At 35.2% G+C, this 23,068-nt stretch overlaps 4 protein-coding genes and 1 non-coding gene across 10 annotated transcripts in view; 4 read left to right on the forward strand and 1 right to left on the reverse strand.

Annotated features, from left to right (window-relative positions):
* The first annotated feature begins 5,282 nt into the window (after positions 1–5,282).
* On the forward strand, positions 5,283–7,679 carry LOC110378375 (MAPK regulated corepressor interacting protein 2). Its single transcript, XM_021337599.3, has 5 exons — positions 5,283–5,442; positions 5,543–5,627; positions 5,867–5,976; positions 6,057–6,113; positions 7,317–7,679. Exons 1-5 carry the CDS (start codon positions 5,391–5,393, stop codon positions 7,460–7,462), a joined length of 450 nt encoding a protein of 149 aa, XP_021193274.1. The 5' UTR covers positions 5,283–5,390; the 3' UTR covers positions 7,463–7,679.
* Positions 7,680–10,051: 2,372 nt separating this feature from the next.
* Positions 10,052–12,743, forward strand: LOC110378391 (uncharacterized). Of its 3 annotated transcripts, none has more exons than XM_021337621.3 (6): positions 10,052–10,256; positions 10,568–10,787; positions 11,228–11,315; positions 11,520–11,721; positions 12,204–12,356; positions 12,565–12,743. In XM_021337621.3, exons 1-6 carry the CDS (start codon positions 10,182–10,184, stop codon positions 12,658–12,660), a joined length of 834 nt encoding a protein of 277 aa, XP_021193296.2. In that variant the 5' UTR covers positions 10,052–10,181; the 3' UTR covers positions 12,661–12,743. The 3 variants fall into 3 exon arrangements, with proteins under 3 accessions (XP_021193296.2, XP_021193297.2, XP_049706665.2); XM_021337622.3 differs by having other exon boundaries at positions 12,207–12,356; XM_049850708.2 differs by having other exon boundaries at positions 11,231–11,315.
* LOC110378392 (mpv17-like protein) lies at positions 12,730–19,137 on the reverse strand. Of its 4 annotated transcripts, none has more exons than XM_021337625.3 (5): positions 18,993–19,137; positions 15,148–15,304; positions 14,540–14,625; positions 14,190–14,302; positions 12,730–13,559 (listed from the first exon to the last, which is right to left on the reverse strand). In XM_021337625.3, the coding sequence occupies exons 2-5, from the start codon at positions 15,277–15,279 to the stop codon at positions 13,330–13,332; spliced, it is 561 nt and encodes a 186-aa protein (XP_021193300.1). In that variant the 5' UTR covers positions 15,280–15,304; positions 18,993–19,137; the 3' UTR covers positions 12,730–13,329. The 4 variants fall into 4 exon arrangements, with proteins under 4 accessions (XP_021193300.1, XP_021193299.1, XP_063893071.1 ...); XM_021337624.3 differs by lacking the exon at positions 18,993–19,137 and adding an exon at positions 18,233–18,392; XM_064037001.1 differs by lacking the exon at positions 18,993–19,137 and adding an exon at positions 17,660–17,770.
* Trnal-aag (transfer RNA leucine (anticodon AAG)) lies at positions 14,966–15,047 on the forward strand. Its single transcript has one exon. It is a non-coding gene; the product is annotated as a tRNA-Leu (tRNA).
* Positions 19,138–20,713: 1,576 nt separating the features above from the next.
* Positions 20,714–23,068, forward strand: part of LOC110378362 (rab11 family-interacting protein 4A) — a 74,760-nt gene continuing 72,405 nt past the window's right edge. Inside the window, exon 1 of the mRNA XM_021337584.3 lies at positions 20,714–21,047. The gene's annotated coding sequence lies outside the window, so the exon portion shown is untranslated. The remainder of the gene's footprint in view (positions 21,048–23,068) is intronic.

Consider the following 23,068-nt stretch of genomic DNA (forward strand, 5'->3'; position numbering starts at 1 on the left):
TTAGCTCGTGCAACTATGGTGCGAAACGCCATTGTTTAAAGATTTTATCTTCTTTTTGTTTGCACTTCGTTGCAGTTTGCAATACAAATGCTTTGGTATTGTTAGAAATGACGTAAACTGATATTATTTCTATCAACAACCGTTACTTTGGAAGTAGGTTACTATACTATACTTTATGCTGAAAATCGTTGATTATTCTTTGTTTCTGAAATCACTTATCTGAATTTAAAAACCATATTTAAATAAACTTTCCAGGGTCCAGACTGCACAAAGAACATACTTATTTAAATCTACCAATTACTTACTTATCGACAAAATATGTTTTCTCTGTTAGTTAAAAATAATACAAGGAAAGTTGCATTTACAATTAAAATGAAGCGATAAGGCTATGGTTAGGGTAAACATAAAAATTATGGTCAAAAACCGTAGAGAAATGTAAAGGATAACGAAGTAATTTGGACCTTTATTTCCTAACTCTTTATCCTAACTAACTCTATAACCTAACTCGAAACCCTGATAAAAACACATTAAAATTAATTCGTAGGTATAATAAGTATCCACATATAAGTTTTCAGATTCTAATTATTAGATTTTGCGTACTTGGATTTTACGGAGGTTTCAAGAAATTGCTATTTTTAGTGCGTCCTCTTATAGGTAATAAGTTCTTAGAACTTTGGCCTATACCTGACCGCAGTGATTTCGTATTCATATCGTCAAAAAACTTGTTTGGCTGCAAAACAAGTTCCTTGCCGCTCCGTCTTGATATTTAACGGATAACATTCTGCAGTTTGTTGGTGCTAAAGTTACTATAGTAACATAATCAATTAATCATTTTCGTCATACCAAAAGACGTAAAAAATTTGTCTGTTTTTATGCCTTGGAGTACAGTAAAAAACATTGGGAATACCCTCATGCTTGTAAAGAGGAAAAGTCAAAGCATGAAATAAAACGTCCTTAATATCGCTAAAATTTATCCTTTTAATATCAAGTTAATATCGTTGTGAAACTCTATATCCAGGAATAAACTCCCACTGAACCTGTTTAAGCTATTTCTGCCATCATATTGCGTTGGCAGGACTGGCAAGCACATTAATGGCTATGGAAATGCGTATGAGTCATTATGAACTTTGTTTCAGTAGATGCGAATGCATCGGCAAGCCCTTTTGTGATCTACTACTATATCTATCTACCAGCAAATGAGTAGGTTCCTTCATGGAAATATCATGGTCTGTTTTTTCTCCTTCCTTAGATTATGCTTGACTACACTGCCCAGACTTCTGAGCCAAGTTAGTCTATCTCCTACTCTGCTCCGATGATCAAATATTCTATCAGACTTCAGAGATTCAACTAACTCATCTTTGTTATATCCTCTGTAGTTCAATGTTCCAATGTCAAATCAGACATACAAACATATGCTTAAAACACATGTTCTTGATTTCGCGGAACTGCTACTGAATAATCCAACACGTGCCATTTTAGTCCCACAACGTTTTTTATCGCTTCACAGTACTCCCACCATACATCCCTCTTCTTAATTTATCTCAATACGATGTAATAATGTGATCATAACGTTCAATCATAATGCAGCCGGGTTTAAATATCAATTGGTTTGAACTTAGCCAACATTTGCTTTAAAGGATCGGCCGAGCGTTAACCTTTGCGTACCCAAATAGAATAATGTTTGATCTGTTGGCTTTTGTTTGAGTCTATGATATGGATTGTTGGCTTTTAATACATCATCGCACCTGCTCTTCTCATAGAATTGGGAATACGTTTGTTTACAGGCGATGCCAGAAGCCACTCAGATTACAAACAGCTGTTAAAAAATCATTGGGAACGAAGAATCCGGTAACGCCCTAATATTATTACCACAGCACAACCATACACAATCTAATCAATCAATTAAAAAGTGACCGATCAAACTTCAATTAATTAAAAGTGATCAATCAATTAAAACTCATCTTGGCAACCGCATCTAGATAAGTAATGTCATTACGATCAAAGCATTTTCTCCAGACAATTAATGAATTGTAATCACATCACTACTGAATACTTACTGATAAATGCCTGAATATCTAACTTAACGCAGACTGCGTACTTAGTTTTCTAATCTAAGCCAAGTGAGTCCATTAATTATTTAAAGTAGAAATCTGTGCCAGTAACTTCGAACACACTTACGTACATATACTTTTATCAGCAGTACAACAAAGTTTACATTAAGGTAAATGTGCAACCTAGATCCAGATTTGAGCAGACGCATTGTCGGCGCTCGTTAGCGCGGCCATATTAAAATGTCGTTAAATCTGGCTCATGCGCAGTCAACTCGTTTACTGCATCTAGGGCATAACGCGTGTGATGATGACGATAAGAGCCTGCAACTTCAACGTGTGTGTAATTTTAAAACTAAGTTGAAACTGGTTTAAAGACTTGTCTGCTTCTTTTGTTTATGTATGACTATTCTGGGTTGTTATTTTATAAGGATCATACCTATAGTTTTGCCCGGTTTCACTCGAAGCCTGCGAGAAAAACGGCGCTTTCAGCTTAAACTTTTATTTTATTGGTAAACGTATGGTCATAATCAGACAGACAAAGTAACTTTCTCACTATGTAGGTAATGCACATGTATTCTGAGGTGGAAGATGTCCTAAGTAGGTATGTGTTTTCTTTTGAGTTGTATTTCAAGATATAGGGTTAGTAGGCCAAGAGTATTTGCAAAACTCAATAACTTTCTAAGTAGGTACCTATGTATTTATCATAGAAAAATACAAACTCTTTTGAAATAAAGTGTAAGTACCTACTTCGCAAGAGTCAAGTCAAATAGGCAATGCGATGTTTTCTGAAGTAGATTTATACTTTATGATAAGTAACCGTAGAATCTAAAAAACAATCACAAAATAGAAAGCAACCACACTGACCCTGAGTGCTATTAGATTAATAGAAGCTAGCAAAAACTAAATATATTTACGTATCATGTGCCAGTTACCTTAACTGTTCCAAAACCACGGACATCGAACACTCACTTTTACTACAGCCAAAATGTATCGCAGCGTAAGTGCAAAAGGGAATTCGTTGTAACAAAGTGAAAGCTTTAGTGAAAGTCTAGGTATCCGAACATTCGAACTGCTCAATAACATGTGTTATTCACAACACGAACTCTCTGCATTCATTGAAGACCGGCATTTACATAGGTAGATACCTACCTATGTGGTAAAATCTAGGTACTAGCGTATGAGTAAAAGATCCTGGCATATTTCAACCAACTGTAGTTTTGACTGCTCGCCCAGTCCAATAAATCGGTGATCTATTATTCGTAGGAGGAATTTAGAACACACTGATAGTAATTGTGCAAGGGTGTGCCTTACAAGAAGTCGGTCAGAAAATCCTAGAAGGTAACAATATCCTACAAAAATTCTGCTGGATTATCTGTCCTATAAAAAGCCTGACGTGGGCTTTCAGCCTTTTGTATACGAGAATATGAATTTTTAGTGACACCGACGCTTACACAGCTGTTAATGGTGCGAAACAATACCTAGGTATTGTACTTACACTACATAATAGCATATGCAATACTCGTAGGTGCCTATTATGTGATAAGAGTTAGGTTTTATTAGTCTGTAGATAATTCGTATGTAGGTTAGTAAGTTAGCGAGTAAACTTTATGTTTCTATGGCTTAGGTACCGATATAGATGAAATAGACAGGCCATGGTAGCCCTATCGAAAATTTTGAATTTAGCCCTCCAGCAATTTAGAAAAATATTCAGAATCAAAACATGTGCGTTATAAAACAATAGATAGAAGAGTTGAAATGATTGCATGACTTAACGCTCGATATATTTTAATCGAAACACATTAAAAGTATTATTATAGGAGGAAATATTGTCTATGTACACTATTTATATACTATTGTATAATCACGCACAGAAGTCGATGGATAGGTTCCTACATGCCTTATACAGAATCGCTTCAAACCTATTTGAAAATCTATACGTGCATACCAGCACTTCCTTCAAGCGCGATTGATTGAAAGTTAGCCGCACTTAATTAGCATCAAACGTTGTTTACAGTTGCTTAGTTGCTTCCTCCATGATATATGGGCTTACGTAAGAGTAAGTGTAGGTACTTACTTCCTGGGGAAATATATCACGATCGCTGAATAGCTAATCATGTCGGTATTTGTAGATTCTAAGTTATGACCGGAAGTTAAAGCAGGATCTACCTATCATGTTTAAGAGGACGAATTGGAATTTTTGGCGCCAAGGATGTCAATTTTTCTCAGTAAATACAAAACGGATCAAAATACAACTTGGTTACCTGAAAGTTCATGATATAAGCCTTATTTTGTTAGTTGTAGAAACATGATTAGGTAACTTTTATAACAGAGAAAAATATATCAAACATACCTCTTTTTAAAAAGAGATTCACATATTATGGGCAAACGGGACCGATTTAAGCCTCTTAACTTTTTTAGTAGTTGAGTATATACATACTCTTTAAAATGGTAGTAGGAATTTTTATTAAATTATCATTTCTAAATATTAAAATTACAAAACCATTTTGTCGCTTACGACTTTTAGTCATAAGCTAGCGCGCGTATTGTTATCCTCGCCCCGCTCAGACGCTCCGACCCCTTTTGGCGCCTTAGATGCGCGTGCCGGTTATGGAATTATTGTTGACCACTTCCTCGCCTTAACACGAGGCAAATATGTATTTATGATTGATTAAGGGGTGATAACGCAAAAGTAACCGGAAGGCTGTCTTGTGCTTTTGTTTGGACTTACCGGTTACATACAGGACCTACTCACCGGTATGTCGTCGGCCTTTTATTCTTCTCGTTGTTTTTCTCAAGTTTCATTTTCAGAGTGTTAGAAAATGTGACTTTCACATTCATGTTTTGCTACATATTTATAGTTGACTAAAATGTGAAATCAACGTCTTCATTTTTTGGAATCGGTTTAAAAAATGTCGCATGAGATTAAAGCGACATCTGTAATTACAACAACACATTACGCACGCGGTAATTTTGTTACATAACGACGCCAGATGGTGCGATTGTAACCACGAGTGACGTGATTTGACGGACCAGTCAGTGTTGCCATAAATATTTTTACAAACCTCCCACGTAGTCCGCTGCAACAAAACCACAATTTCAATAATTGTAAAACAATCCTTTTCTGACATTGTTTTATAAGAACATAAAGTTATTCAATAAAACAAAATATTTCAAATAAAAAAACCAAATGCGTTTAATTTCACATTATAAAATAAACCTGAGTTCAAAGCATGGTAGATTCTGCACCGAATTGTATAGCAACTCGCTGTTTAAAGTTGGTCTCGTAATTCGTGTGTGATTTTTACGTTTATTTTTTTAATTTCTGAGTGAAATTTTAAAATGTATACTGTTTCTAAGGGACCCAGCAAAATTGTAGCTAAAACTCGACGAGGTAGTTATTATGTTACAATTTAATTTGGTTTGAAAATGAAGTTCGAACTTGTCAGTGATCATGTGAGATGAAAATATCGTTTACTTATTTTCAATTTCAGGCCTCTCACAGAACTTAGAAAGATTGGACAGCCGTAAAGATCACAATAGAAAGTCTTCTGAGTCCGACAATGGAGAAATTATCAAGTAAGTTATTGTTGTTATGAAAGCGCACGTTACATAGTGTTGTAAAGGATTTCATCACTGTTTTTACATAACCTCTTCTGCCGAATATATGTACTTATTTAAGTAGTTTTATAAGAATTTGCATAACAACAATACGTGGTACCTGGAGACTAATATATTTTTCAGTCGAAGGCATACTAATAGGCATAATACGATTACTATATGATTCTTATAAGTCTAATGTTTATTTGATATTCCAGCATGCCCAAGCCTATATTTCATTCCAATGGTAAAAAGACAGTACACCAAAGAATACAACACCATGTGATTACACCGCAACATGAGGAAATCATTAGATATATCAGTGAAAGTAAGTTGTGGTCATTTCTATACATTTTTATTGAATTTAGCATTAAGATCATAAGTATGAAATAAATGTTATTATTGCAGCCTGGACACAGTCAGCATACGGTGAGAGTGAACCAACAACACCTACAAGTACAACTGGTAAGAAATCATTCTTAAGTATTATAACACTGATTATTATTTTTTATTCTTTCAAAGTTATTAAAGGATCATCCTAAGAAGAGTTCAATCATATCTATAAGCTTAGATATTCACTATTATTTATATTCTTACTTTGCCAGTGTAACAAATTCATAAACATTGTAAACTTTCATTGATATTTAGCTCATTCATGAATTTAACAAACTTGTTTGATTACACAAAAGTCACCATTAAAAAGAATAAGGTTTCATTTGTGAGACCTCTATGATAAATTGTGACCTTATGCAATTGAGATAAGCCTTCAAAGAGTATTGACTATCAATACAAACTGCTTGGTGACATAGTTATCAATGCATGTTGCTGTTTGAATCAATTAAAGCCGTCCATAGTGCATGGTTTGAGCAGTTAATTGTAACTGACTTTTCAATTGATACATTCCTCATTGAATCATTGCAATGAGAACTAATCAATGTATCAATGGCAAACTCAGACACTTTACTTTGTTACTACCTGTTTCTGGAAAAAGTAGAGCTTTGACTATAATGCAATTTTGTGGCAGTGCAGTGGAAAAAGTATATTTGTAGTATGTTTTTAATCCACAACTCAGTATTACCGTGACATAATTTTAATCTATACATATACCCACCACCAAGAATATTACAAATTTTTCATGCAATATAAGCAATTCTTCTTATTCTTCAATATTAGCTTTGATTAAAGAGGATAGGTATATAATATTTTCCCTGTAATATATGTACTACTAGCCGTTTTCCCGCGGTTTTACCCGCGTCCCGTGGTAACTACTGCCCGTACCGGGATAAAATATAGCCTATGTTACTCGTGGATAATGTAGCTTTCGAATGGTGAAAGAATTTTTAAAAACAGTCCAGTAGTTTTTGAGCCTATTCATTACAACCAAACAAACAAAGTTTTCCTTTTTATAATATTAGTATAGATATACATAGAATTGTGTAGTTAAAACTTAAGCAACTATTTCCTCTCCATTGAGATTGCAGTTTGCAAAAAAAGGTAGGTCATGTTGATAGATCTGTCTAGATAAATACAGATTTAACTATAGCATCTGATATCAAAACTTTTGATTTGATTTATGATAAAAAATTGATAACCATGCATATCTCATGAAGTCATGAAACATACTATATGTTGTTTTATGAAATTATCGTCACTATGCAAATGTTACAGAGTCTGGCAGCTCATCGCCCGCTCCTCCATCAAACCTGTACTACCAGGACGAGGCTCCCAGCCCAGTGCTGCGCGACTTCAAGCCCTTCGACCTGGAGACATGGTGGGGCAAGCGACTCTTCCAGAACATCACCAACTCCCTCTGAGTTAGCAAGCGGTAACAACAACATGTGGAAACATAAAAGTTGGCGGTAGCGTAAGTCACAATCATCTGTAGTTTACTAAATTTTTATTTAAACCTCTTCATAACTTTCGGCTACAGGAAGCAGATCGTTCTCTCATTAAACTGAATTAGGTAGTAGTTTTGAGATGATGAATGAGTTGAATCTATGCTAATCCTGTTGCTTCTGGTTTTGACTGAATTCAATAACAAAATTTTGTCATATTTGATCTGATCATACAGTTTGTTGTCATAATACATCTCTTGTATCACTGAAATTCATGAATAATCCTTCATTATCAACTTTTAAGGAAATATCAATTAATTTGAATGTGTAACTCTTTGCTGTCAGTTCTTTGGCTATTACAATGTATGCTGCTATTTATATATCAGCTATTTTATACTGTGTATTTTTATGAACTACTATAATGTTAATCTTAAGAGAATAAAAAATTCTAAAAAAAAGTTAAGTAATCTACAGTTGATTGTGGATCTCAGTAGTTATGTCATATCATAAGTAAAAATTTTCCAAAAGCTCAATTTCTTTGCATTGTTACTTTGAACCAATATTCTTTAAGATTGTTGTTGAGTGAATGTTATAGTTTTTGGTTAAATATATATTTTCTGAAAATCGAATTCGGGGCAATTTTATACCAAAGAATATCATGTTGTTTTGTGACTATTGTACCATAAAATGTTTTACACAAGTTTTGCCAAATCTTTATGAGCCAAATTATTTACTGAAGTTTTTATGTACTAGCATAGCATTGTTCTAGTATCTCCGTATTATTTAATGTTAAATTCATTAAGCAGCTGGCTAACAATAATGGCTGCTTGTAGGAATATTAAAAGTTATCATCACAATTTTTACAAAAGTAATAACCTGTTACCTTACTCCTTTGCAGCTACACATTTAAACCTATTAAATTAATCAATTGTTATATGCCTTTTGCAATAGTTGTGTATTGCAACCATACTTTAAAGTGCCTAAATACAGCAATAGTGTAAACAGTATTATAAATTGTTATGCAACAGTGAAAATATTGTTAAATTGTAAATATGTAAAGGTCTCGCATTACTTAATTACCAAATCATGTACTCGAGTATTATTGTCATACATATACTATCTCTGTTTCACTTGGATTTCTTCATGAACTGTCAGATACTTACTGTAAGCGGTCTCATCGGGTTTCATTTTGTATTTGTTTTGTAATTATGTACAGACACAAGTTAATAGCACATTGCTAAGTACCTTTATAGTCTATTTCAATTTTATTTACTTATTATTTTAAATGTATATTGTAAAATATGGGAAGTTTTTGATTTATCAATAATCGCTTCATCTGACTTGTTTATTTTGCTGTAATGTGCAGCTAAAATATATTCAATATAGTCGTCTACAACTAATAAATCTCTTGTTGCTCGATTTTGATTATTACAATAATTTAATGAACTCGCGCTGAATATATTACGTTCATTAATTAACCAAAGTTCCTGTGACCATAAATATTATATAAGTACTCGAAATTCTTGTGAAAATAGCTTTTTACTACAAAATGTTACTGTTATTGTTGTGTAATGTTAAATCACTTGTTTTCAATGTTTATTTTGTGTTATACATAGCTTCTCATGCTCGAGGCTGAACAATGTCTTCCATGAAAATATAACTAGTCTGGCCATACATATTGTTGCTCAAAATATATGTACTTATACACTAACAGAATTCAGAATAGGCCGTCACTGTAAATGATATTTAAATTCTCCTCAATTCGAGGTACTAAAGAAAACAATATTGTAATAATTTAGGTATGTTCCTTGTTTTGCCGAAATATAGATTTTATCAGTAATACTCCTACAGTATGAAACAGTGTTATGGCCAGACTGACTATACGTCAATTTAATCATGTTATTCGTCGTGTACAAATCTTTGGAATATTGGTTTTATTTCCTTTGTACATAAGAAAATTTACAAGAATGTTTATTCGTCATAGACATTCAAGAACAAGCAAGGAAATATTCTTTACAGTTTACTTGTTTTGTATACTTTAGAGCAGTAATGTGAATTGAAAGTTTTACTACATAGCTAAATATTACTTATTATTTTAACATTTATTTAAAATGAACTATTTATATTTGCTGTTGTCAAAAGATATGTTAGTATTACTGCAACTGCGCGAGTACAAAACGAGTTAACGCGTAAAGCCGTTGATTTATGCAATAAGCAAAAAATGCACGAACCGTAGTATAATTTTTAACCTTTTAGATGAAATATTTGAGTCGTAGTTGTAACGCAGGAGAATATTTTTAGACTGATTTAGTTATTAAAACGTTATGCTTTTTGTTGTAGTTGATTAAACCATCTGATAAATTATTACGGTATTTTATTTCTCAATTTTTGCCTTCCTAGATCAATCATCAACTGGATAGCAAGGTGTGATTCGCAAAACGACTCCTTTCGACAACTTGATGTGTCCCATCCCTACCATATTGCGGCGGTTACGAAAAGAGTTTCGAACTGTTTGGTAGAATTTAAAAAAAAATGACAATGTTATTGACATCTAGAAGTATCTACACTCCAAAATTCTTGGTTGACATAGTCAAATGTCCTACATTCTTGTCATATTTTCTCATTTATCGTTTGATAACTTTGCACTGATTTTGACTTATTTTAGAGGTATTATTAAAATTTTTGCATATAGTTGGCTATGCAAGGTGTTAAAATACAAAACGATCTGTTTTCTCCCAGCAATATGAAGTATGTGGCTGTCAATAGCTTTGCGGTAAGTTTCTTACTTTATTCGTCTGACTAGCTCCATTTTGTAGTTGTAGATAATTTCCGATAGCTACAAGATCTGGAGAGTAACTACAATCATTCTTCATCAACTGAAGATTGGAACAAGTAACTTAGTTGTGAAGGTCAGATATGCAGTTGCTCCATTTGAAACATTGATGCTTCTCAGCCGTATTCAGACTGGACCTATCTTATTAAGGTCCCGCATCAGTCAATCACTACAGTAAAGTGCCTATAACATTTTATTTACGTCATGTTTTTAAAATATTCTCTTAAATGTTAATGAAACTGTCTCCCCAGCCGAACCCAAACCAGAAGAACTTTATAAACAGCGTGCAGAATGTTCGCAACACCCTCGGTTGCTTAGAGCGCAGTCTTCTAAAGTCCAACGAATATGAGCAACAACTATTGCAGTGCAGGGGCTCGCATTCCCACTCGCATGCGCCCTCGCATGACGTCAACCAGTGGTGGGAGAGCGAACATTCCGAGGAGAAGAGCTTCAAGTGTTCTAATACCACCTGTTAGTTTCTGAAGCTTTCTATCTTTGTTATTTGCTATAAAAGTTTGCCAGTCCTTCCTTGACAGATGTGCCAAGATGTGCATAACTGCTACTGTATATTGGAACAGACACCGATAGAGATATGCTTGCCATCTATTTCACTGCTGCTATACTATTCTTCTACTCTGTAGTATTCTTGGCTGCCACGCACAATTGTCGAGCAGATGTATGATTGGTTAAAGCCTTTTCAAGTCTCTGTCTTAAAAGATACTCGTATAATGTAGTTGTGCATTGCAAATTACCAACCAACTGCTTTGCTAGGTAGAAATAATTGTTTCTTTGCTATACCTAATAATGCTTGTCGCTTACTTAAAATCTATTGACTTGATTCATGGCTCAATGGCTAATTATTTAAAAGATCTAACTAAACGGACTGTAAGTACCCCGTTCTTTTAATTCAGCAGGTACACTTAACAGCAAGTCTTCGGCGCGTCAAGAGGATTACACAGACACGTGGTCCTCAATGAGCATCGTTTGTCTACAATACCAGTATGTATTCTATAATAAAAGTAGGTAATAGTATTAAGTAAGTAATACTGCTTATTTTCACACCAAGACTTGCTTTCAAATGCAAATTTCACTCAACTCCCGAGTATCGACACAGAATTCATAGCGTTTGAAGTTGTAGATGACTGAATTTTCTTAAGAACGCTTTGTGTCCCGTATCCATAAGGCTGCACCTATTTGTTCTAGCTACGAAGAGCTATCCAAACGTTACAAGGCTCTAATAGAAGCTTACAATGAACAAAGACAAGCGATTAGTTTGCGAGATAAACGCTTGGAAGCGCTGCGAGAGCGAGCAAACACGACGCAGGCGCACCTGGAGCATGCGCACGAGACGCTCATCGCCGTCGGAGAAAAGTTTCTGGCGCTTAAACGCAAGAGGAGTGAGGACGTATGTACTTACTTTAGATCTTTCAAACGTAGCTGAAGCCGCAATAATGAATTGCTGCATTTGTAGACTATTCCTAAAAAATCGACGGTTAAATTGATCTCCAAGATCCAGGATAGGTTGGGCTGCGGGATTGTTCGAAAAAGTTACCGCGGCCCTGGTACATAAAAGGCCTACGACGGACCACGACGGTTTTTAGTTAGTAAGAGTCTGACACTCCGTCACCGATGATTTTTGACGACGTTAAAAAAGCCCCAGGGTAGGTTATACTGAAAATAGAATGTACAAGTGCATTGTAATATCTCAGGGTGAGTTGCACCATTTCATCGATAGCCACACCAAATCTAGCAATGAAATCGCGCATCAGACCAATGGGTGTTATTTGATTTAGCTGGTTATGGTTTGGTCATCATTATAGGTAGTTACCTAAATGGTGCAATTGACCCTAAGACGTAGATACTTACTGTTAGCCGTGTTAAAACCAGAAGACCCGGTTCGAAGAGCAGTTGGCGGCCATGAAGGAATCCCTCCATGACATGATGGAAACCACGACAAGCGCGCGAATGAAGTTTGATGACAGATTGGCCGAATATATGGCGAACGAAGAAGACTCTGATGCGGCTTTGCTACTTTATGAAGTAAGTTAAATTGCTAAGCTACCAGACAACCAATTATTAAGTCAGAAAATGTAGTTCAGTATACCTATGCATATTTCTGTTATGCTTATTTCTATCGCCATTTTGTCTTCGTTTTGTTCTATAGTGTTTTATCGTAGATTTATTTTGAAATAAGCACCATAGATGATCTTCTGTGTAACTCTATCTATAACTACCAACGACTTTTCAGATACGCAAATGCAATCTATTATTTCTGGAGAATATGCGACTAAAGGCCATAATTGAAGAATACATTCCAGGCCAGATTAATTGGAAAACTGCATAATTTTGTACATAAGCTTTTGACTTATACCTATGTTATAGTGGTAACTTCTTTAGATAATAAACGAGTCCGTACATTATTTCAATAAGCTTTATTTATAACAATAAAATAACACATCTATAAAAACAGTAAACTTGGCATCTACCCATATCAAACGGAACCATCATGAAAATCAGTTCTATAATTTACTATTTATTTTAACTACTTACTTAAATCTAATCTTCAATAGATTACACGGCTAGTTGTTCCCAATGCATATTAATTACTTATAATTTAATATTCGCTAAAGAAATGTTAACACAGCTGAATGAAAGAATTCTTGGAATGTGTTCATGGGAACGTGACAACCGACAGTGGAGGTTCTTAAAAAAAAATTGGAACTTTAGACAGATTTTTACCTACTGTACAATATCAATACAAGGCATAATCTTCTCGTCAAGTTACTATTCCTCTCCGAAGTCGGCCATTTGACAGTCGTATTTTGTTCGTACATTTAACCTAAAAGGTGCTATTTGAAAGGGAGTAGCCAACTGCAACTGCCGTGCTTGTGATGCGGCCGATTTCCTAGAGTCACTGGGCAGTTGCAGTTTTTAACTAACACCTTAACCATCGCAAAGTCACTGAGAGCGCCGCTTATAGCTTCTTCAAAATGACTTGCCGAGGATAATTCCCTTATTCTATAGTCTTAGTAGCTCCAAGCTGCTGTCGCTTAATATAACACAGGACGTTGATCCAAATGAAGGAGGCTGAAGCCACGTACGTGACCCTGAGATGTGAAGGGATTAGGGAGAAGTTCACCGTCTGCACCGGGATCCAGAATGACTGATTCGCTATAAACGCTTTCACGTACTTCTGGCGTAGTTCCTCGAAGATATCTTCTTTTCGTTCTAGAATGCTGAGAACTGGAAATGACAAAATATTAATGTGAGAGATATATGAGCTTGAACCTCGTTCAAATAAATTGGTTAGGTTTAAAACTGGATTTAACTCTTCTGGCAGCAGGAGGAACCTCTAGAAAGGTACTGGACGAACTTCTTAGAGAACAAGTCTAACATTAATTAAGGGCAATGAACTTCTAAATGTAATTTCATTAGATTAAGTCATCACTTAAGGGCCGTGTTTCGTTTTGCCGCATATTTATGCTACTCATGAATATTTAGATTTACGAGTAAAACTATGTAGGTATGTAGACTAAGGAATAATTTTATTTAGTTGGTTAATTTTAATTGCAGCCCCGGAAAAGTTAATTTTATTTCTGCTCTCATTCGCAATACATATTAATTAATTCGTAGACTATCAGTCAATCTTGTAGATATTAAGTAAAATTCGATAGTTACTTAATGATTTTCTTTCAACATATCTGGTATTGCAGCGAATGCAAAACCATTTCAGAATAATTAAATATGTAATAGGTACCCCTGTAACATCTATCACAATCGGGAATTCACGGGATATAATTCCTACCCAAAATAGCTTTTTGAGTCTGACGCAAACGCAAAGATAGAAGCACAAAGTAAAAGTTATTAACTTACTCGTGAAGAATAAGGCCAGCAGCGTAGGCGTCATGATAAACTGATCACACGCTACTTTCGTCAGGACGGTCTTGGCAGCTGTGCCCACAAACTTCCTATCCAGGAGTTTGTACCTGAAATATGTAAGTAAATATGTAGTACCTACTTTTTCATTCTTATTAGATTAGAAGCCTTTCTATCGTCCCACTACTAGTCTCAGTCCTCTCACAGAGAGAAAGATTGAGCGCTAATCATTGCGCTTGCTCTCTATTTGGGGTGACTCTATATTTTATAACCAAATTAAAAAAAAAAATATTTGATTAATTAAACAATAGATATGAAGTAGATTACAATACGTAATGTCAACTTACCAATAATATAAAGTTGGTGCGTATAGACAGCTGCCCACAATAACAACACGGGCCCCTGAAACTAAGTTATAGTCAGGTTTTTCCGGCTGAAACAGAACAAAAATGTATTAAGTATGCATAAAAAATCAGTGGGATTGTTCTTACATCAAGTGAACGCAAACATGGGTAGCTATAGTACCCAAATCTTGTCTTAACCTTGCCTAACATCTATCCCATTGAGCCAAACATAGATTTCCATAAATAGAAATATCGAAATAATTAGGCACATTGACAGATATACTATAACTAGCTTCTGATATCATAATATGTATCATGTATGTATGTGTGTGTGTATGTACTGGGCCTCAGTACTGAATCATAAACATACTGAGCTATGACGTCATCAGTAATAGATAGCAGTGGACATTTACGCAACAGAGCATTAATGGTAGCGTGGCCGAGCGGTCTAAGGCGCTGGTTTAAGGCACCAGTCTCTTCGGAGGCGTGGGTTCGAATCCCACCGCTGCCAAAATCTTTTTTTTAAAGAATTAAATAAATTGTAATCATAATTCATGAAAAATGTCCGTTGTATAACGTTTTTTTAATCATTGTGATTGCATTTAACTCACCAAATACATTTTGTTGAAAGTCTGCTGCGTAAATTCAGCAGCTGAATAGAATGTCATGTACACGGTCAGGTTAGTCAACAGAGGGCGCTTCTTCAGCGACTGCTGGAAGGCGCGCCTCAACGTGCTCAGCATTTTGGCTTCACTTCACTGAAGATTCCTGGCGAAAAAGAAATACTTAATATGTACTTAGTTGCTATGTACCTATGTCGTTTCCATCAACAATTGATTCATTTGTATGCAAGATAAAACAGTAGGACGGACATTTATTTGATCACATTGATGTGCTGTGCAAATTGTGCAATATATTGTAGTACTATAGAATATGACTAACATTTCTGGTTTCGTTCATTAGTTCATTTCGTAAAATTTCTGGCAGTGCTCATTAGTTTAATTGCTAAACATATTTCTTAAGTTACCTAACTGCTTTGATGCTAGCGTCTTCAAAAAGTTTTAAAACACTTGTCTAATGTACCTAAATCAAAAATGAGGTTACATATCCAACATTGTTGACCTGTGATACCTCTGAATATTTACCAATTCAACCTAGACTAATCTGCATACTTGCATCGTAGGTACAATTCCTACATAGTGATGGTGGTTTTTATTTATTACGTAATCCTACAGTTAATTACAATTTTATCATACAAGTAACATGTTGATAAGTAAAATTATTCATGTAAAATGATGATAATATGTAGTCCACAATAAGAAAGTTCAGAGTTCAAACACTTTCACTATCAGTCGTAATCAACAAACATTGGGCTTCAGTAACTTGTTTATATATTTTTATCTTGTATTATTATAGTATCATCAGCTGTAGGTACCTATATAGGTAGGTACCTACCTACCGTACCAAAGTTAAAAAAATAAATAGAATGAAGGGACAAATTACAGTAAAAATAACTTTGGAATTTTATGTTCACTAACCGATCACATCTTACTGAAAATCGTGTGGTCTAATTAAATAAAGCATGATAAATCTTGCAATAATAAAATATTAGGAGTACAAGTTTTAAGCAGTTCCAATGAAAAACAGATTTAAGTACAATAAAATAAACTATGTAGGTAGCCTTGTTCTGAAAACATTGTCATCATGCCACACTTTGATAACACGTTTACTATCTGCGGTTTTGAATGAGATTTTCTATTAAACGTAACCCAGGTTTTAGATAAGTTTAACCATGGCACACGAGATTGAAATATTCAAGTGTTCGTCTATCAAGATAAGTGTTTCGCCAACCTTGGATTCAATGTTTTCAAAAAGACTGTAAAATCTGATATTATCAATAAAAATCGATCTACTATATTTTATTCTAGCGGAACGGAAGCTAGTTGCTTCCGTCCGCGGCTTCGCCCGCGTAGCGTTCGGTTATACCGCGTTTCCAAGAGAACTGTTCATAAGTCCGGGATAAAAACTATTCTATGTTCTTTCTCAAGTTCAACTCTATCTCTGTACCAAATTTTATTAAAATCAGTTTAGTGGTTTAGACGTGAAAGCGTAACAGGAATACAGACAGACAGAGTTACTTTCGCATTTATAATATTAGTAGGGATTGATGCATGCATTTTTTTTCTACTGCACATTGAAAGTAGATTTTTAACGTTAAAGTTTGTATATTTGTACTAGTTAAACTTAGGTATTCCTCAACATTTTGCCTCGCTCGATCGCTTGTATCAATTCACGAGTTATCGAAGTCTCGCCTATTTAAATGCTGTCAACCGAGAACACACATAATTTACGGTGGATATTAAACTTTGTTCTTATCGATATTGTGATGAAAATGTATGCTTTACATTAACACACCTATGTACATAACACATTCTTCCTGTCGTGGTAGCCTAGTGAGTACCTAAAGAAACAACCACTCAAGTATGAGACATCTTTGGCAGTCGTTACGGGTAATCAGAAGCCAGTATGTCTTACAACTAATCTTACTTATTATTAGGGGTATTGTGTACCCCGGGTAACTGGGTTGAGGAGGTCAGAGAGGCAGCCGCTCCTTGTAAAATACTAGCCCTCAGCCGCATCCTAATAGACTCTGGACGGATTCTGGAAGCCGACCCGACATAGTAGAGAATAGGCTCGGCAGATTATACATACTTACAAGACCAACACTAGTTATATTCACTCTATCTATTGAGGAGCCCCTAGGCTTACACAACAGGATGAAGATGAATAGTTACTTGACATAACTGTAGGAAATATTTCGATAGATCACAATCAATTCAACACGATGCCTATCACGATATTCACTATAGACTGAAGTAGACAAAACCTCACTAGCATCACAACGAAACAATACCATTTCACTATACACGAAGGAATTTGCTTTACGACAATAGAAAGATATGTAAATAAGGAAGAAATGAATAGGGATACATTCTCCAAAAACTTACAATTTGATAAGAAAACACTGACACAGAAAATTTCCAATTTTAGCCTTGCTGAACAACAACAAACACTTCTTATAACACTATCAGAAGTTATCGAGACCTCTATTTTTGTATGTACCTATAAAGGAATACTTGTGACTGCGCAAGCGACCGATATCAACTATTATTCAAACCGAACTGTCCCCTCCGTACTGTAGTCAATTGTGAATTGACTTCAATGGAATAATTAAGAGGCGTCGTGTTTCTTGGTTAAACATCGACTTGTTTAAATCTGAACGTGTTTTGAGTATCACCTTGGTAGAAAGGGGGACCTAGACCTTGGATTAGCAGCAGGAACTTTAGGGATATTAATATTTGGGATCACAAGCCTGCGCACATAAGCTTACTTGCATATTCTTGCTCCTTAAGCAATTTTGGTTGTCCAGTTTTGATTATGGTTAACATTCCCAGTGGAAACACTCCAGGAGATTTCTAACAGTTACCGAAAACCCATTAATAAAAATATGTCTGAATCATCAGCACTTATTACCTACCTAGATTCACTTTATAAGGGCACAGAATAAAGCGGTTTTACTTGACACATTGCCTTCAATATTGGGTTGTTTACCTCTCATTGGAAGCCTGACCATGAATATCTACCGGTTTTTATCTTCCCGAAGATATCTAAAAAAAATGTAAGTCTTGTACGTACTTTTGATTCAGATCATAATAGGGATTTAGTCAGTAGATATCGCGTCTTCCTTCACCTGAAAATCACTTTTACACTGTTCATACTTTTAATTTATATTTTATTTATGGCTCCTTCGTAATTTTCGAAGATTTTGCACATTAAGATTTCGATGATATAAAAAAAACCTTTGACATTATAGTAAGTGATTGTAACTGACAACCGTATTTTTAAAGTGTTACCAATAGTCAGTAATTGGAGTAGCAGAGGCAAAATAAAAACTTTTTTTAGATACATGATAAGATGCTCAAATGTAGTCAAAAAAATCCTAAGATGGACCCTGGGCAACGCCTATTTATAACATGAACTTAAAACAGCCGCAGTGCGGCGTATTGCTCTGTAAACGTTTCAGAGAAGTTTTTCATTTCAGTAGAGCAAAATAAATGTTCCTTCCTCAAAGCAGAGCAAAATATTTTTGATGTTCTAGTCTAGACCATTTTGTCATCAACTTACAATTCTGAGCTAGTTTTCTTCAATCACTCCGTAAAATCAGCAGCTATGTGCAGTGTGCACCCTTTAAATACCTGAGTACATATATCTCCAAAAATATAAGTTGTACCTAACTTGTCCTGTTTGAGATATTAATGGAACAAACAAAACCTAGTAACTGGTAGGACCTTTATTGAATTTATTTACTATTCTAACTATTTTAATAAACAATTTGTGACGAATACGAACTTGGAACGATCAATTTGGGAATCTAAAAAAATATGAAAGATCTTACCTTTTATATCCAAAGTAGAATTAAATATTCTGTTTATATATTTCAGGGTCTTAGTAACAAGTCACATTTTAGAGTTAACTGTACAAACACTGAAGTTATATTCTTTGATAAGGCACGTCTGGATTACAAAACCAACCTCCATACAATGATTGCGTTGATAAAAGATAACAGCTCTCAAGAATAAAACGTATTAACGAGTTATAATACGTCTTTAAATAACTAAGTTCTTCTAAATTTAGTTTTTGTCTTTCCTGCAGCTGTCTTTGTTTAGAACAAAGTACAGGAAAACATTGATGAAGCGGGAAAATCTTTGTGTTAAGAGGCATCCTTCCAAATGTCCACCCGTGGTTTGGCCAGAAAAATATCTATAGAAACTTCAAGTAGGTTCAATAAATATTTCAGTCACTTAAAATTTTACACTAACTCTACAAAAGTTAGCTAGAGGTACTTTCCTCGTCTCTATAAAAAGAGGAACTCTGCTTGTTCATTTAATGTTTAGTTCTTTGTTAGTACTCTTACTTCATAATTCATATCAAAATATACAGATGATCTCAAACATGATTGTTTTTCCTTGTGCGTCTGAACGTTCTAAGCATAGAGCCTTTAACGGGCCAACTGCTAATGCTAAACCTGTTTCATTGCTCGAAGGCTTACACACATCTTACACATACTTAGCTAATTCCGAGAAAAATATAACATCGTAATATCATATTAGGAAGATTATCACAAACAACGTACTCTACCTGTGCGAAATAAAAATGCTAAATAAATAAATTAGATTTTCAATACTTCCAGCTAGGTATTAGTTTACCAATTCTATTAGCAAAGAATTTCGGTTTGTTTTATCCAATTTTAGCGTTTCTGTCATCAACGAACCGTTGCAACCTGTTGCACGTCGAAATCAGCGTGACAACCGAATCACCACGTTGCGAGATTTGCGTAGAATTCTAGTAATTTTCTAAGACTTTTTAGTCGAATTATAAACTGCAGTAAATAAGAAAAGTTAATTGTGCAATATAGTAACTGAAAGGAGAGAATTTAGAGACCTAGAGACAGTAATACCGGCTCGTGGAGTTAAAAATTTGAATCGCACGGCGCGAGCGGAGTGGGGGGCGCCGTGGTTGCCCGTGCCAGGTAACAGGAGGTACGGCGGCACAGTGGACCGATATGCGTTGTTTTGCGGACAAAATTAATTTGTATTTTTAGTACTGGTTTTTTTGTTATTAATTTTTCTTTATTTTTCTTTACCTATTCTGTTTAATTAAATCCAAGGTTTACAAAAGATCTATTTTAAAGGTTTCCTTAGAATAAATTTATTAATTTTTTTAACTTGATATTTTAACCCAGTGATAAAAATGGGTTTTTAATCAAACGTGTCTCATAAATGTTTTTATAAAAAAGTCTATAAACAAAGCTTGTTTCTTAAATCCTAAAAAATCGCAAACGTTTTAAGTCTTAAGCTGTCTGATTACCAGTAATTAACCACACAAACATCTCATAACTTACGTTTTTAAGCGAAAAAGTAGTACATTTTCTGAAAAACTCATGCATTATCCACATCCAGGTTAAACATTTGCGCAGAGTCACGAAACGAATCATATAAATAATTCTAAACATTTGTCTGGAAAGTGGAACACCGTGCGTTCTTGAAGCTTAGCGGTCGTCCTCCCTCCCACGTCACTGCGTATCTCTCTCTGACAGCATCTCGCTATCTCTGTCTAGCAGCGTATTCAGTCACCGCGGAACTGTAGCGTATTTCACAGGTGTGTTGATAGAGTGCGTGATGTTCTACGATCGTAAATAAAACCAGTTATAACAATAATAGTGCTCATTTTGTGAAAATATTATAGTGAAATAGGAAATCTTCTGTAATAACTGCAGCTGTGTTGTTAATTTAACATTGTTTTATCGTATTTGTGGCCAAGTGGTGCGTTTCGAAACAGTGACAACAAGTTTTTCTTGTCTTGTGAGTTCAGTCCTTGAGTCGGAGGCTTTATCGTCGTCTACGACGCCTGTCCCGCTGCTTGTTCGCTTGGCGGGCAATTCGTGGTCAAGGTATGCATCAAGCCCTTAATAAACTAGTAAACATTAAAATACTCCGCATTACAAATAAACATCGCTGATTAGTTCCACGTCACTGAACAAGTGTTACTTTTTAAAAGAAAATTAAGGTAAAAGTTCACTTTCGAAATTACGCTGCGTCTCTACCATGTGCAACTTTATTCATTGAACACCAAAACTACCTATTAAATGTTTATTTTTCCCAAACAATTTTTAATCAAATAGTTTTCAAAAACTCCCAAAATCAGCGAAATGTAAAAAACCAAACGCTTTATCCACTTGTTACCGTGGGGTTCGTCATCAGCGTCAGGTGCTCTTTTGTGGAGAGCACTCGAGTGTGTTAAAATGGGGAGCCTTATCTATGTTTACTCTACTACCTGCTCCAACGAGCCAACACTATATCATGGGATATCAACACTATCACACGTAATTATTTCACTCATAAACCGTGCTTTCTAGTTTTAGATCTGCTCTATATTGATTCTGTGATTTAAGATTCCAACAGTTTTTACTTAAACTAATTCTAGTGATCCACTGACCACGTTGTAGTATAGATAGTTCAATTTATTTATAAAACCTCAATCGTAAAGTTGTTTCCACCATCAGCAAAGTTTTTGTAAAACTATGCCGTCCGTGACCGCACGACCGGCATTCCGACAATGCATCTCTCTGGTCGTGACTCACCTCGCTGGCACGTCACCGTGATGTCACTGCATCCAGGTACCAAATAAACTCACTGGTTTACTACCTTTATTATTCTTCCTAAGAATATAAACAAAAAACCACAAGATTCCACTGATTATGAGACCTGACATGAATATAAACTCCTCACGATTTATTCGTCGCGGCTCGTAGCTGAATATAAATAAGTATCAGCTTATTTACGAGAGAAATAATACATAATGCAGTGTCCGTAATCACAAGTTTTAATATGGTTAATGCAACAACTCATAACGACTTCGTGCCTCAGCATGTGACCAAGCATTAAGAAAATTCGTAACAACAACATACCACCAATCTCATGTGTCAAATCGTAGTCGAGGTAAGGAGCTCGTCGGAACTAGACTCAATCCAATGGTATTATGCTTTACTTCGCTCCTATGACCCTTCCGAATACATAACACGAAAGTGGATCTTAAAATTATTTCCGCTGTCTTCAATCGTTCTCCTAGCCCATTTCAGTAATAGTTCAATCGACCGAATCGGATTGGGTGATATCTTCTATAGCTTTTTGAGAAGCATGAAAGGAACAAAAAAGGTCAATTGAAGTTCAATCAGAATTCGTTTCTTGTTATGGAGAGTGAACGTTGCAAGTTGGATTCACAGAAATTTTCTCGACGTAATACATTCAACTCTTTTAGCATTATCTCTTATGTAACTCAGCAGATTACAATTTCTCTTTTTTTCTACGCAAAGTAGAAACTGGAACTTGTCTTTTAAAACTGGCAAGTATTGTGCACGTTTGTGTTCTTTGAAACTTGTGATAACTTTGCAGTTTGCTAAAGATTAGTAGTTAAACAATGATGTTCATGAAGCGGCGAAGACTAGTATTGTCTTTGATCCCGGACGTAACGGTGTTAATCCAAGCCCCGGGGCTTAACTTTACAATGCGACATTGTTCTTGTATTCAAACAACATGACTAACATTGCACCTAGGTACGGCTAGCTAGCTAATTCGAAGAATGTTATTATTCTTGCCCTAAAATCACTTTCTCAAACAAATAATGATGATCAGTTTTCATATAATCTATTGGCATGGCACGTAATCTAATTAATTTGCCTGCTAGCATTGTGTAATTCGACCGCAATCTGATGCTTAACTCATTATGACTAGGCATTTGAAATATGTATCTAGTTTTTTTAATACAGGTAATTGTAGAAATTCCGATAGTACATGAAGCATTTCGTTGACTAAACAACATAGTCGCGATCCTTAATTGTTGAAAAACACGAACACATCTCGGTTGTGTTTACAAACTATAGTAACAGTTTGTAAACTTTGAACTAGTGGCCGT

Source organism: Helicoverpa armigera, chromosome 11 (assembly GCF_030705265.1).
Source record: "Helicoverpa armigera isolate CAAS_96S chromosome 11, ASM3070526v1, whole genome shotgun sequence".
Taxonomy (NCBI): Eukaryota; Metazoa; Arthropoda; class Insecta; order Lepidoptera; family Noctuidae; genus Helicoverpa; species Helicoverpa armigera.

Coding starts and splice junctions, on each gene's coding strand:
- LOC110378375 (XM_021337599.3), top strand. CDS start 5,391: ATGTATACTGTTTCTAAGGGACCCAGCAAAATTGTAGCTAAAACTCGA. Junction 5,443..5,542: donor TGTAGCTAAAACTCGACGAG/GTAGTTATTATG, acceptor TTTCAATTTCAG/GCCTCTCACAGAACTTAGAA. Junction 6,114..7,316: donor AACACCTACAAGTACAACTG/GTAAGAAATCAT, acceptor CAAATGTTACAG/AGTCTGGCAGCTCATCGCCC.
- LOC110378391 (XM_021337621.3), top strand. CDS start 10,182: ATGCAAGGTGTTAAAATACAAAACGATCTGTTTTCTCCCAGCAATATG. Junction 10,257..10,567: donor TGGCTGTCAATAGCTTTGCG/GTAAGTTTCTTA, acceptor CTGTCTCCCCAG/CCGAACCCAAACCAGAAGAA. Junction 10,788..11,227: donor CAAGTGTTCTAATACCACCT/GTTAGTTTCTGA, acceptor CTTTTAATTCAG/CAGGTACACTTAACAGCAAG.
- LOC110378392 (XM_021337625.3), bottom strand. CDS start 15,279: ATGCTGAGCACGTTGAGGCGCGCCTTCCAGCAGTCGCTGAAGAAGCGC. Junction 14,626..15,147: donor CTTTCAACAAAATGTATTTG/GTGAGTTAAATG, acceptor GTTCTGTTTCAG/CCGGAAAAACCTGACTATAA. Junction 13,560..14,189: donor GCTGGCCTTATTCTTCACGA/GTAAGTTAATAA, acceptor TGTCATTTCCAG/TTCTCAGCATTCTAGAACGA.